Source organism: Aulonocara stuartgranti (genome assembly GCF_965226115.1).
Source record: "Aulonocara stuartgranti genome assembly, chromosome: 15".
Classification (NCBI taxonomy): Eukaryota; Metazoa; Chordata; class Actinopteri; order Cichliformes; family Cichlidae; genus Aulonocara; species Aulonocara stuartgranti.
This window is the reverse complement of record NC_138951.1, coordinates 9,141,019-9,155,701: the sequence shown is the minus strand read 5'-3', so window position 1 is coordinate 9,155,701 and position 14,683 is coordinate 9,141,019. Positions and strand designations below refer to the sequence as shown.

Sequence of the window (14,683 nt, the reverse complement as noted above, 5' to 3'; positions counted from 1 at the left end):
TGATGTCTCCCAAAGGGACCTGTTTCAGTTGCCCGAATCACCGCATAAAGGGGCCTGAAATGTTATTTTGTGAACTTGATAAGCACATACGTCACTTTTTCCTCCCCGGTAAACGATGCAATGAAGCTAAAGTGAATCAAAGAAGCCAAAGAGGGCTGAAACTCAACCTTGGCTTCGGCTGTGACTCACGGCCTGCCGTAACTGCTGCTCTGACTGTACCCCCAGACCCAGTTGCTTCCTTGTTTCTCCCTGTATCCCCTTTTCTTTTCTTTTTTCTTTCCCTTTCTTTTTTTTTATCCAAAAAGGAGCCATTGACATTCGGTGTAAAATAGAGGCAGGGTGGGGTGGGGGGGGCCTGAACAGAGGAACGGCAGGGGTGTAGGATGTCTCGAGCCCAGTGTGAACAGCTGAGAGGTGTGATTTCACAGGCTGGCTCCCCTCTGTCAAAGCGCTGATTGGGCCGGACAGGAGGCGCAGGAGAGGCCCGGGCTTCTAAAGGACACCAACAGGTGGGAGGCCGCATTGGAGGGGGCCGCTCCTGGAGCCATAGAAAAGGCCGATCTGCAAGGCCTGCTGTGGGCACAATCCACTGACCAGATACAGAGGAGGATGGGTGATCACAGGAGAGCTGAGGGTGAAGCCGGGGAGTGGTTCTCAGAAAGCGGAGGGTTAGTTTCATGAGCTTGGCTTTAAAGGGTGGATAAAAGGCAGAGGACAACTTCAGGGATGAGGAGTAAGGTTGGTCTGAGTTTTGTCTGTTTTTGAATCACTCCTGTGATTTCTCCTTCTAAAACTTTAGTTCACAGCGCAGGAAGAGACAAAGTCATATGTCAGGCAACAGAATCTTCGGGTTACTGTGCTTGTGTGGTTTCAGCTTAACTTCAGCACAATATGAGTAAAAATCTGGTATCAAACCAGCTTTCTCTCACTTTTACTGAAGACACAGCACAACATGGCAGCCAGTTGTGTCAGGTGAGGGGAAGCTGAGATGTGATGCAGGAAAGAATCAGGAAATCTGGTGCCTCTCAGAGGAGTCGTCCTAGTCTAATTACAGTAGACGAGACAGACTTTCTGGTGGCCATTTGGTTCAGAAGTGTTTAGATTTATCAAGGAAGTCACCACTTGTGAAGGAGAGGTGGACTGAGGCCTTCATCTTAACCCCATTTACTCACCGTGAGAAAACCACAAGAGGAGGCGCAAGGAGACCAGACGAAGGTGAGTAAAACGCATTTTTTTAAAAATCAGCTCAAGCTATTTTAATAAGAGGTTGCAATTAAAATGAATTGAATTTTTTTCCGCTTTTAAGGATCACTTGACACAACTGTCGGCATCACGTTGACTTGGCATGGCACGATGTTTGGGAAATAAAAAAAGGACGATGACCTTTGTTTGATGGGAGCCGGTATTTGCCTCACCCGCCTGAGTTATTTAAACTCATTTCAGCAGCATCACACTGGCATTATCCATCAAGTATCTGCCAGTATGATCAGTCCCGTCATCTGTCAGTCTCAGAAAATTCACTTTTTATTTGTCTAATAAAACAATGGTCAGGTTTAACCCATACAAATTGCTTCTAGCTTCATGGAGATGATAGAAGCCACCATTCTGTGCCTCTCATGCTCCATTATTCCTTTATTCACTCACTCACTCTGTCACAGTTAACCGCTGTTAAGCCGGTTCTTCCCGCTACTCTTCACGCGTGGCTATGAAAGGGTGCTTTGTGTCTCGAGGAGCAGCGAATCCAGTTGTTGTCCCTTGTGAGCACATGCTTCCTTATATCCCCATATTAATACGCCACTTATGGAATGTAAGGAAGTGTGTGGTTTCAAGGGGACCTGAGCATCGACGTCGACATTTCTCATATTGTCCTTTCATTTGTCTTCATTCAGAAAATTGTGTGAGGGTGTCTGTCTACTTTATATGTGTGTGTGTGTGTGTGTGTGTGTGTGTGTGTGTGTGTGTGTGTGTGTGTGTGTGTGTGTTGTGTAAAGAGCTATACAAATACAGGCCATTTACCATTTGGGGGGTGTCAGAGTTCATGACCATGTGTGTGTGTGTGTGTGTGTGTGTGTGTGTGTGTGTGTGTGTGTGTGTGTGTGGGGCAGGACAACAGGTGAAAGGCCTGTTCCCTCTCCTTCAGCTCAGGCACGTGTGCAGTTAGCATTACTCCCAGGGCCGCTGATCGGGTCTCAGGGACTTCTTGAAAAATTCCTGCCCTGCCCCAACTGCTGACAGTCAAGGAGGATTGACAGAGCACAGCTGTCACCCATTATAGCAACCGCAGAGCTCTCAAAAAGGGAAGAGGGGAGGGAAGGGCAGAGATGCAGGAGCTGTCACTGAGGGTGAAAGTTCACTGCCGTGGGCTGGATTTGGAAGGAAACGGAGAGATGTCACCGGCTGTCAGAGTTCTCAAGCCTCTAAATAGGAACTATTTGCTTGGTAACACGGAGGCACTTGTTCCTGTGCTGTAACTTCTCCTTTTCTCTCTCTGTGTGTTCCATCAGGTAAGACTGAAGAGGATTCAGCAGCCCTTACTGCCTGCAGATGATGTCCATCTCCTACCGTCTTTCTCATGTCCCTCTTTTTCCGTGACCTTTACCCCTGTAACCTTTCCTCCTGACTGCCCCTCCCCTCCTGCTCTGCCTCTTGCTCTGCCACTCGCAGCTGAAGCAACACGCCTTGCTGTGGCTGGTCAAACGGAACCAAGTCAGGTGTTTCTGTGAGGTTTGGTCCCCTTCAACCAGCTACTGCGCCGTGAATTCAGTCAGCACACACCGGCTGGGAGTCAAACACGCAGTGACGTTGTGGTGTAGCGCTGCTTAATCTGGAGGTGGTGAATAGAATAGATTTTACAGCACAGATGCAACGTGAATCTTCTTTAGGAGCACTATGTTGATTGTCCATGGTAATATGTGACTAGAAACCAAATAAAAGATCACTGATGATGTACAGTGTTGAATTCCTGTTCTTCTGATTCACGTTCAGTCCATTGTGTACTCGAGGAAAAACACAACGATACATTAAGTCTAGCAGTTGAGTCCACCTTATTCTGCAGAATAGACTCTGACCCAGTATGAGATGATATAAATATGAGGCCTAAAATGGCAGCAAAGTATAACTTAGTAAATTATTTAAACAGAAAAAGAACGCAGGTGTAGCAGTGCAGGGATAGACACTGTAGAATAGATGGGAAAAGCTAATATTACAGTCCGGGCCAGAGAATTCAGTACCATGGATAGCACGCATGATGTATATATACAGTAATATGCTGTTTCTAGCTAGGTTGCCTTCTGTGTGGGTGTGGAGTGTACACATGCCTGCAGACTATTTACAAACAGGCTGTGCAGAGGCAAGCCAACAATCTAATAACCCTGCGCTATATGAGCTACACACCAAGTACCACTCGGAGGTTTAGAATATCACTGTGCTGCCTGACTAGAGCTAGAATAAATCTCTTTTATCCCAACTTCAAGCTCAGTTTTAAATGATGAGGTAGGGATGTATCAATAAAAAATGACAGATCTTTTTACTTTTAGTGTTTGCATGAATTTTACAGTTATTTTGCACTCTACTGTATAGGTCTATAAATAGCACATATGCTTATGTCTGTGTATTTTTGTTCTTGTTTCACTCATATTTCATGTGTGTTTAAACATTTTTTATAAATACAGCCTGGGTGGAAACCTGATCCAAATTTCCTACAATGTGGGACAATAAAATCTGTCTTCAGTCTATTTTGTGATGGAGGATAATATACACACAAAAATGACACTCCAGCTGTCTCCATGAAAATAAACTTCCTCTAAGCATGCAGATGTAATGGGGATGCAAATAAGCATACAAAGAACAGCGCTGCACATCCCTTACCAACTTTTTCACTTCAAACCTTTTGTCAAAACCAGCTAAATCTGCTGCTGTTATTGAAATCACTGACCAAAAGCCAGGATGCTGAAGTTGTAATTCACTGGATCATAATATAGACAGTAAACTGATATTTAACGTCAGCATTTTAATCAGGAATAGACAGGCAATCTGTCCAGGGTTTACATATCTCCTACCCAATGGATGGATGGATGGATGGATTTTCATTATGAACCTTTGCCCTTATCATTACAGCAAAGTCACCAAAATAACATTCCTAATCAGTCCGGTTGTAGTTTGTAGTTCATTTCACCCTGTTCCTTGTTAGACAAAGGAGCATATACCAGTTCTGTTGGTGGGTTAAGGACCTTCCACGACCTCGTCCAGTTCTCCTAGAGTGACTGCCTGTCTCTTGGAATCTCTTCCTTGCTGTTGAGACTGTGTAAGGAGACACATCAAGCCTTCTGGCAATGTGACATTTCAATGCCAGAATTGGAAAAAAGGTTAGTGGCCTCCATCTGTAAAATAATTAGTGTTATGGGGGTGTCTCATTGTTTTCTCTCTAGTGCACCTGTTGTGAATTTATTCACACCAAAACAGATAAAACTGATCAACAACCCCCTCTGCTACTTAACTGACCAGATCAATATTCCAATATTCACTTCAATATTCAATATTCCCTCTATGTATTGCACAGTGATTCCCTCTACTGTGCAATCACTGTGCAGTACTTAATTCTACGTGCAGTAACCAAAACTGTATATACATAACACTATTTATTTATTTCCCCTTGTAATGTTCATATGTATAATACTCAAAAGATTTTTTGTTTAAAGAAATAAGGGAATGCTCAAGACTTTTTCACAGTAGGCTACTTAATGATGTAGGAAGTTTAATAGTTTTAGATTTTATTTTATTTTTGTTGATGTAGCAAGTTCGGCCTTTAGAATCACATCTAAACATAAAATAAATAACAGTATGTCACTGAGTGAGCCTTAATAACACCCATTAAACATTAATACTATTTGGAAAATAGTATTAATGTTTAATGGGCATAAGGCAAAGATTAAAATATCAATACTATAGTCTAAATATCAGGAGAGCAAATCAATATGCTTAATATTAATGTGCACACACTCATCAACATACAACGTCATCCACCAGGGGGCGATATACGTTTCTATGGTAGTAGTTTCTACAGCAGAAGAGGAGGTGAAGCAGCATCGTAAACATGGCTGACAGTGGAGTGATAGGTGGGTTTCAGAGTGTGTAAATAGCTGTAGTTCATTTGGTTTTTCCTTTTGGTTCTTATTCTTTAGTTGCAGGAGTTACGAAGAAGTATCTCATACTCACAGCGCTTATTATGTAGACTTTGTTATTAGCTGGTAGCAAAGTTAATTTCCCAGATGCTAGACCTGCTAACGTTAGCGTCGAGAGCATGTAAACGGTACTCATGCCGTAGACAGAGAATGTATTGCATCATCTTTTCGAGTAGTTTTAAAATGTACAATACTCATGTTTCTAGTTGTCACTGTGCTGTGACGATGATGCACTACACTTGTTTTGTTACTGATTTCGTTGACACGGTGCAAACTAAAAGCAGCTAACAGACTCGACCTTAATATCACCGCCTCTTGTGGAAAAAGTAACAGAACTACGTTATAATGCTAAATAACCTAATATTATCATCCTCTGTTGCTCGTCTTACAGACGGACCCGGGAGGAAAGATGAAATCGAACGCGCAAAGGTTAGTCTAGGTGTTTTCTTGAAATTTATTACAGCCTTTTGTGTGGATAAATGCTTTCCTTAATAGTTAGGTTTTTCTTGACGCCTCTTCCTGTCACGTGACAGAGTGAAGGCAAAGACCTAACCAAGGAGGAAAAGCAACGGCTGAGGAAAGAGAAGAAACAGCAGAAAAAAATCAAAGAGAAAAAAGATGACAAGGCATCACAGGAAAATGAGAAGGAGAAGAAGCCGGTCACTTCAGCAGCTCCAGCATCCCAGCCCCCGACACAACCCACAGTGCAGAAAGGTGCCTCCCATTTAGGCAGCAGCAAGTGTTGTTGTATCTGGGTGCACAGTGTGATTCATTCTTTATCCTAACATCTGTGTCTGTTATGGTCTTTGTCAGCTCCTTCAGCAGTGCCTGCTACTGCACCTGTTTCTGTGCCTGCCTCGGAGGCTTCTGTGCCGGCGGACAAGCCAACAAAGACTAAAGCGGAGCTGAAAGCTGAGAGGAGAGCTCGGCAAGAGGCTGAGAGGGCCAGCAAACAGACCAAGAAGGGAGAGACAGGACAGCAGGCAGCCACGAGCAAACCAAAAGCTCCGCCCAGTGATCTGCAGCCAGGTACTGCTGTTGCACCTAACATTTGCGCGTTCAGTTTTATCTTTTGGATAATCTAACTCAAAATAATCAAGTCAGAACAACAGACAGCTACCTGTAGAACTTTGAGAAGCTGTTTTTGCCAACACAGAAGCTGGCTGTGATAAATACAGACTAACAGTGATCAGTGATTGTTGTAGGGTCAAACGTTGGCCTCATGATTGGCTGCAGGGAAATATGCTGAAACAAGACTGACTGGTGGTAACTTCACCAACAAGGTTTTGGTGCCAGTGAAGTGTTAAATGTAAAGGTCAAGGTCATGTGATATCGGTGGCAATGGTAATAAGTGTATCAGCAGTAGAGCGACTGATTTTGGAAGGTGAACCTGTACAGAAATATGGGAAAATATGAAGACATTAAACATGTAATACAGACTGAAAGCAATACAGCTGCTGCAGACAGACCATCAATATGAGTGTGTAAGAGGGGAAAATGACTGTAACGTAATAATATATCAAAAGTGTAAGCTTTAAATGCTTTGGTCAGTAAGGCTAGACAAGACTTGATAAAGTTTAGCCTATTTACATGTGAATGGAGATATTTTTTAAAACTGCACGTGTGGACGGGATTTTTTTTAAAAACGGAAAATCTCAGATTCCAAAAATACCCTTGTACGTGTGAATGTAGCCTTAGTCTTTGTTCAAATTTGACAGTGCAAATACCTGGATAACATAAAATCCTGCTTCGCAGTACAGCTATTTAGCATCTCCCAAACGACCAGCAGAATTTTTTGGCTCGTCAGCAAACTGGAGAATATTAACACTCTTTGCATTTTCAGTGGTGAAGAGGCTCCCTGAACACATTCAAGTGGACAACCCAGACGTTTTAAAGAAACTTGCCAAGAAGTTGGAAAGGCAACAGGTCAGTATTGCTGTGAGGAACTTCTGAAGACCCTTAAAAATGATTCAAGACACACTGAATACACACGATACATAGTGATTCTAAGTAACCTTTTAATTTGTTGTAAGGATGGATAGATTCATCGGGAAATGTTTGACTTATTTTATGAAAATGGCTTGATCTTGGATGCTTCAAGTAACTATTTTTGTTTGAATCTAACATACTGTATTGTAAACAAATTCAGTTGATGGAAAAAAACACTGCTGGTATGTTTACAACATGTTATATTGGACAGAAGTGTGACATTTCCTGCAGGTGCATGGTTCGTTTTTGGAAATCTAAGCTTTTACTAGTTAAATCTGAGACATTCTCTAATTAAACAAAAGTCAGTCAGTTGTATACATAAATAGAATTCCTGTTATTTGTACAGTAACTCCAAAATAAAGTAACTTTATTTGGTTGAGTCATTGCAGCCAGTAACCAGCAGTTGTGATTGCATGTGACTGTATCCAACATTTCTTTCAGACACCAGAGCACTATGCTGCTAAAAAGGTATAAGCCATCGGCGTCTGGCTTTACAGAATGTGTGCCTTTAACCTTTTTGGTTCTGTTTCAGTTGCTAACCTGTTATCTTAATCCGGTTTAACCCATTATTGTTGGTTGTTACAAACTTAATGGTAGAGATGTAAAAACATCTCTTCCATGTAGACAGCTGTTAAGTTGGCAAGTAGGTTTTACAGTATGTGTGTTGTTTGCTGTGGTCACCGAAACACCAGGCTGTCCGTTGCTTGCTGCTGTTCTGTTAGTCATAATTTATTATAACAGTAATTTTTAATTTTGTCAGTTTTCTTTCTATTAGGTCTACACAGAATTCAAAGTTTAATGTAACTCTTAATGAGCACAGTCTACAGACTCCCTGTTTTCACCTCATTAACTCAGCTGTAATCTCTGACCTGGTGTACATTTTGTGCATTTCAGATCCCGCTGCGCTCAGATTATGGCTACAAAGTCAGCCTGTTTTCTCATCTCCACCAGTACAGTCGCAAAGCTCCTCTAACACAGCAACTCAGGTAAACTGACTTTAAATTGTATGTTACAGTGTGTTGTTTATGTCATGTTATAAGATGTAACCTCTTAAGATTTCCTTAAATCTCTTTTGTGGTTTGCAGCATTCCTTCCACAGTGATTCATCCCGCTATTGTCAGGCTGGGTTTGCAGTATTCACACGGCATTGTTGCAGGATCCAATGCTCGCTCTGTCGCCCTGCTGCATGCTTTCAAACAGGTACAGTCCCAACATAGACCATTCATTCTTCAAACCCCACTGTTCCCTCTCTCATGGGCAAGGCTAAGGCTGTCACAGTGACCGTTTGACTGCAGTCAGTTACAAAGAAGTCGGCCAGTATTGGAGAGGGTCCATGTTTTTACTTATCAGGAGACATTGTAAAAGTGAATCTGGTCATTAAAATCAGGTAGATACAATCTCAAATTCACACCAAGTTGAGAGCGTGTAATGCTCAGAGAAGCTGCAAAAAAAAAAAAATTCAAGGACTAGATCTCAGACTCTACACGCCTCAGTGAGTTCATGACAGTACAGTTAGAAAAACACTGAACAAGTATGGTTTGTTTGGAAGTGTTGTCATAGGGAAAGCTTATTCTTTCTAAAAAGAATATGGTGGTATAGCTTAGCTTTTCAAAGTTGCATCTGGGCTTGTTTTACAGCCACAGGACCTGGGCACTTTGTAGTCACTGAGTTTACTACGAGCTCCTATGTATATAAAAGTATTGTAAAGTCAATGTGAGGCCATCTGTCTGACACCTAAAAGTCTGGCCTTAATTGGGTCATGCAACAGGACAACGATCGCAAGCACAGCAGCAAATCTACAACAGAATGACTGGAAAAGAAAAGAATGTTGTAATGGCCCAGTCAAAGTCCAGTGTTTCATTTTTCCCTTCAGGTAATAAGGGATTACACTACACCTCAAAATGAAGAGCTATCAAGAGACTTGGTCAACAAGCTAAAACCTTATATCAGGTAAAGGAAGAAAAATACTGATTTTAGTCATTCATCATTATTTCCTACACTACTGACACGTTTTTGGTTTAACACATGAAATCATTCCTTTTGCTTTGTTTTTATTTCAGTTTTCTGAATCAGTGTCGCCCTCTGTCAGCCAGCATGGGTAATGCAATCAAATACATCAAGAAGGAGATCTCTAATATTCCTAGTAACTGTAAAGAAGACGAGGTTAGTGACACTCGTGTATTTGCAATCACATAATCTGTTTAAGTAATGAGACTTTTATCACACTGTGTGGTTCATTTTAAGTTTCCAATACTTGAGAACTCATGCACTTCCTTTTGTTTTTAGGCAAAGAACAAACTGCTCAACTGTATCGAGTCCTACATTAATGAGAAGATTATTCTCGCTGGTGTAGCTATTGCCAAGTGCGCCATAGAAAAACAAAAGATCAGTGATGGAGATGTGATCCTAGTTTATGGATGGTAAGTCTCTAAAAGCTGTGTGCATGTACTTGGTTTCAGCTGTTAAATCTGTTCTTTATTAGCGAGCATTGCTTAATTGTTTATTCTTAACGCTTTCTCTTCCCTGTTTTGGTTAGATGCAACCTTCCTTCCGCATTTTTGTCCTGACATTAAATGTTCCTCTCTCCTCCCTGACAGCTCGTCACTGGTCAACCACATCCTTTGCAAGGCCTTTGAGAAGAACAGAAAATTCCGTGTTATTGTTGTGGACAGCAGGCCTCGGCTAGAGGGCAAGGAGGCCCTGAGGCGCCTGGTCCAGAAAGGCATCAGCTGCACCTATGTTCTTATCTCTGCTGTCTCTTACATCCTTCCAGAGGTAATCATGGAGCTACACTAGAGTAAACCCCAAAATATTTGGTTCTAAGCACAATGAGTTTTATTCTCTTCTAGGTGTCAAAGGTTTTCCTTGGTGCTCATGCTCTGCTGGCTAATGGTTACGTCATGTCTCGAGTGGGGACATCACAGATAGCTCTGGTGGCCAAAGCTTTTAATGTGCCTGTGCTGGTGTGTTGTGAGACCTACAAGTTCTGCGACAGGGTGCAGACAGACTCCTTTGTATCTAATGAACTCGGTATGGAAAGTGTTCAGTTGCTACATAAATGTCTGCGAGCCTTTCAGCTCAATTTGTCCTTTTGCTCAACTTTATTTCCATACACCAGTTTATCCTCATCTTTGCTTTCCAGATGACCCCGACGACCTCATTGTAACCCGTAAAGGAACGACTCCGCTGGAGGGATGGGAGAACGAGTCCTCTCTCGGCCTTCTTAACCTGGTCTACGACGTGACGCCGCCTGATTTCGTAGATCTAGTCATCACAGAGCTCGGGATGATCCCGTGTACCTCTGTCCCCGTGGTGCTGCGAGTCAAAAACGTGGACCAGTGAACAACTCAGTTTGTGTGCACCAGAGCTTGTACACACACAACAAATTGTGCTTTTAGCATGCAATAAATATATATCTGAAGTGACATATGCTTTTTAAATTGAGTCCATGTGTGTTTTTATGGTAGTATTGGATGAATGGAAATATATTTCCTGGCCTAATGTGACAAGGCTGTTCTGTTTATTAAAAAAAAAGTAGTGCTAGATGTTATAAGACCCACTGTTTATTAGAAACAGAACAATTAATTGTCAATACAATCCCACTGAGCGTCACAACACTAGTTATTAACCATGGCATGCAATTTGAAACAAGACAGAAATTTTTCCTAATTACAGTTGGAGTTGAAGCATCAGATAAATGTTATGGCTCCCATAAAGTTAGGTTTAATGACAAAAGAAAAGTAAGACATTAACCAGGTACTACAGTTTTTGGTAAAGCAGCTAGGAGTTTATGTTCTCACTGCTCATATATCGTCACCAAGTTCAGTTAAAACCAGGAGAAATATTCTGCATGCTGTAGATGCACTCTCTCCTTACAAGAATTATTTATTAGTTGCAATATTTAGTCAGTGCATTAACATTCAGACAACTTATTTAGCCAGAAGCAATGTATTGAACATAGAGCAACTAGAGCTGCCCTTCAACACTGAATTTTCCCAATGGGAGAACACAACATTTTAACAGCTAGAAAATCAGTTAATGTACAATTAAATCCTGTATATGCATAATGTAAACATGATACTCGAAGCATAGAAACAGATATCCTGTTTTAAAATCTTCAGTAGAACCCTGAATCTCACTGGAGAAGAGTATCAAAGGAGGTTACCCTTGAATCTCAAGACATTTAGCACATGTGGCCTATAAACAAAATGTGGCTGTAACAGACAAGTATCTTCCACATTTTGTGTTTTGTCTGAAATTGAAATTAAAGATGTAAATAAAAACATCACACTTCAAAAAGAGGTTTGTTGCAAAAGAAAGGATTTTGTGTCGCTCAACTACATAGAAAAAAAAATAAGGAATTTAACCTATTGGACTATTAAAATAATTTTTAAAGATGTCAAATAAGCTTGCACCCTTAAAACAAACTTAGTCTTTGCTGTCAGTAAAGTGTAAATTCAGCACGTCTGCCCAGACAGGTTTTAGGACTGAAGACAGTATTTGTGTAAGTGCACATAGTTTCTGAAGGATTTTGTAAAACACAGTGTTTTCCCTTCTATCACATGGTGTCAGTCAAATACATTTACAAATATAATTGATGTGCTAATAGTGGTCATTTTTGACAAAAATATTTGAAATGCGGAGCAAATCTTTTCTTTAAAATTGCACTGAAACATCTTTGAGGTCAAACGTGTAAATTTCCTTGAAACAAAAAATACAACAGACCTCAAAAAGGTGTAAAATGAATAAAAACACATTTAAAAGAAGCCCTGTAAAAGTCCCCTCAGACTTTGTCAGCATTTTCCCCTATCAGTATCTTCCCTTTAAGAACAGTCAGTTTGAGATTAAAACCAGCTGACTAAGGTTCAGCTTTAGAGTGATTTGGCTTTACGTCTCTGGGTGGCCCACAGAAGAACCGAGATCACAACCGTAGAAGCTGCAAGAGGCCCAAAGACTTGCAGAGCTGGGAACTCCCCCTATGGACAGTTTTAACAAATGCACAACTTTAAATAATCGAAAAGCTTAGCATCAAAAGGTGATTTGCATAAAGCTGCTTGCAGAACCAACCTCTCGAAGACACTTGTATCCACGGAAGTTTTCAGCGCAGCTGCACTCAAAGAAGCCTGGGCCGAAGGGGGCACAGAGGGAGTTCTCTGGACAGTTCATTGCTGTGGATTACCAACAAGTATGAATAGAAGTCACGTGTAACATATTTAACTGTAGTTTTAGATGGCATGTGTCACAGCAAAAGTTAGGAACTTACACAGTTGTCCAGTCTCGTTGCATATATTCCTTTGGCCTTCACAATGGCGATTTCCCTCTTTGATTTTAACCTTTTCCCAAGATGTGTTGCTTCCCGGACAATCTATATTTTGTGGTAAAATCCTACAGAGAAATTAAGTTAGAAAAAAATAATCTCAATCTAACACTGAGGAGAATCTGTCATAATTTGGGTAAAATACTTACATGTAGTTTAACTTATTAAATCCTTGAAAAGCTGTATCACTGATGTTGACAAGGGGATTGAACGAGAGGTCTCTGTAATATAAACATTTATAGGATGCATTTAAAAGAGCGACCACATAGATAAAAACACTAGCACTTTCTAGTACAACTATCAGTCATCCAGTCACACTGCACTTGTATCTATGCCTAAAACACTTTGTTTAACTTTGATACATCTTGCCCAAGGATACTTCAATATGTGAACCATTTGGTAGAGAAACTGCTCAACCACAGCCGCCCTGTGTCTTCCTTATTTGCTTCAGTTATATTTATTTTTTGTGAAGTTAAATCATTTTAGTGCTTGCCAGAAGGGGAGATAAAAGTTGTTATGCATGGCCAGAAATAGAAACTTTCCTAAACTCCTGCTGCTCAAGAATGCTTTTATGAACATGAAGATCATTCTGAGGAATCGCCTGCACATGTGTCATTTGTCTTTCTCAGTACACCAATACAGGCTTTTACTACAATTTTTCATATGAAATGTAAACTGTGGAGTAGCGATAAGAGCAGTTATTTCCTTTTGAATTAAAAATAACCTTACAATCAAAGAAAAAGCATGTGTAAGCAGGAGCTTCTGTTGTTTTGCGTGCAGACGAGAGGATTATTTGTGCAAAAAAAGATGTGAAACTGTATTTACTGTTCTTACATCATGAAAGCTGTTGATGCTCCCTGAAGATCCTGCACACAAGTTAGTGAACAGTTGGACAGATCCAACCTGACAAACAAAAAACACAAATAAAGTTCAGATAATGAAGAACTTCCTCTTTCAGCTGCACTCTTTAGGGGTCACTACCAAATTTGATCATCTGCCTCCATCTCACCCTATCCCTAGCATCCTTCTCTACCAACTGTGCATGTGCTTCTTCATTATATCCATGAATCATTTCTGTGGTCTTCCTCTTTTTATTCTGCCTGCCAGATCCACATTCAACACCCTTTGTCCAATATATCCCACTATCCAAACCATCTCAGCTTTGCCTCTCTAACTGTGTCTCCAAAAAACCCAAATTGAGCTGTACTTCCTAATGAAAATGCTAGCACTACCAATTCTGCCACCTCCAGCTCAGCCTCCTGTCTGTTAGTGAGATTATGAAGACGAAACCTTTCCCACAAGTTAATACACAGTCAGCATTGGAAGTCACTAGAAGGAAAAAGACATTTACATTTTCTTTTTTTTTTTAACAGTTATTCACAAAATAGCTTAACAAATCTTAGCTTGGGTGTAAATTCTGTTTCCGACGGACCCTGAAAGCAGCAAATCCTACCCGATGATGTGTTCAGGGTCGTTTGTGGTGTCATTTCTCAAACAGCAACGCCCGTCTATCCGTCCAGCGGATAAGAAGCAAAAGTGACCGACCTCGGAGCTGTTTAGGATGGTCCCGCCACACAGGTTACATACCTGTGGTTACACGTCATAACAAAGAGAGGGAGGGGGGACACCTGTAAACAACAATCTTGCTGGCCATTTCCTTTCTGGCACATACAGCTACACCAGAACCTGTTGTATTATTAGTAATATATATGCGCCACAGAGTTGTTGAAGTAAAGACTACAGTTATTGCATTTAGAAAGCCCAGCCTTACCTGCAGCTCGGTCAGCTGATAACTTGCTTGGAAAAATAAATTAAGGATCAAAACAAGCGCCACAAATCTCATACAGCTACATAAAGCTTTCATTTTTAGCAACTGGAGTCACATGATCAGGCCGCAGCAGGGCACGTGACAGGAAGCGGGTCCAGCATTTTATGACGTTTGCAGGATTTTATGGGATTTTAACTAACATTACCTGCTTCTGTACGCTCTCTGTTACACACAATCACAAACAATAGTATAAAATTATGCCGTAAGCATTTCTAGCTGTAGAAAAAAGGTCAAATAAGAAATATTACAAAATACAAAATATTTTTAATATTCAAAACATTTGAAGTAGTTTTTCACGTCTTCGAATATTTTTTTTAAATATAACGTTTAACTGTGTGTGTTGTAAAACTAGCGGAAAAAAACATTTTT

At 40.9% G+C, this 14,683-nt stretch overlaps 2 protein-coding genes and 1 long non-coding RNA gene across 3 annotated transcripts; 2 read left to right on the top strand and 1 right to left on the bottom strand.

Moving 5' to 3' along the window:
- The first annotated feature begins 744 nt into the window (after nt 1-744).
- On the top strand, nt 745-2,949 carry LOC309689845. Its single transcript, XR_014271527.1, has 2 exons — nt 745-1,215; nt 2,505-2,949. It is a non-coding gene; the product is annotated as an uncharacterized lncRNA (long non-coding RNA).
- A 2,093-nt stretch (nt 2,950-5,042) lies between these two features.
- On the top strand, nt 5,043-10,594 carry eif2b4 (eukaryotic translation initiation factor 2B, subunit 4 delta). The gene is made up of 13 exons (XM_082505682.1): nt 5,043-5,114; nt 5,572-5,609; nt 5,714-5,894; nt 5,994-6,209; nt 7,024-7,106; nt 8,064-8,155; nt 8,255-8,369; nt 9,043-9,119; nt 9,230-9,332; nt 9,456-9,589; nt 9,767-9,944; nt 10,019-10,199; nt 10,312-10,594. Exons 1-13 carry the CDS (start codon nt 5,093-5,095, stop codon nt 10,509-10,511), a joined length of 1,620 nt encoding a protein of 539 aa, XP_082361808.1. The 5' UTR covers nt 5,043-5,092; the 3' UTR covers nt 10,512-10,594.
- Nucleotides 10,595-10,714: 120 nt separating this feature from the next.
- Nucleotides 10,715-14,399, bottom strand: atraid (all-trans retinoic acid-induced differentiation factor). The gene is made up of 7 exons (XM_082505684.1): nt 14,258-14,399; nt 13,940-14,073; nt 13,321-13,389; nt 12,636-12,707; nt 12,433-12,554; nt 12,237-12,337; nt 10,715-12,145 (listed from the first exon to the last, which is right to left on the bottom strand). The coding sequence occupies exons 1-7, from the start codon at nt 14,348-14,350 to the stop codon at nt 12,041-12,043; spliced, it is 696 nt and encodes a 231-aa protein (XP_082361810.1). The 5' UTR covers nt 14,351-14,399; the 3' UTR covers nt 10,715-12,040.
- Nucleotides 14,400-14,683: the final 284 nt, after the last annotated feature.

Excerpts from the sequence above, each read along its gene's own strand:
- eif2b4 (XM_082505682.1), top strand. The coding sequence starts at position 5,093 with ATGGCTGACAGTGGAGTGATAG. Across the intron at positions 9,590-9,766 it reads GTGATCCTAGTTTATGGATG|CTCGTCACTGGTCAACCACA; the intron begins GTAAGTCTCTAA and ends CCTCCCTGACAG. Across the intron at positions 10,200-10,311 it reads CTTTGTATCTAATGAACTCG|ATGACCCCGACGACCTCATT; the intron begins GTATGGAAAGTG and ends TTTGCTTTCCAG.
- atraid (XM_082505684.1), bottom strand. The coding sequence starts at position 14,350 with ATGAAAGCTTTATGTAGCTGTATGAGATTTGTGGCGCTTGTTTTGATC. Across the intron at positions 14,074-14,257 it reads ATCAGCTGACCGAGCTGCAG|GTATGTAACCTGTGTGGCGG; the intron begins GTAAGGCTGGGC and ends GTGTAACCACAG. Across the intron at positions 12,555-12,635 it reads TTTAATAAGTTAAACTACAT|GATTTTACCACAAAATATAG; the intron begins GTAAGTATTTTA and ends ATTTCTCTGTAG.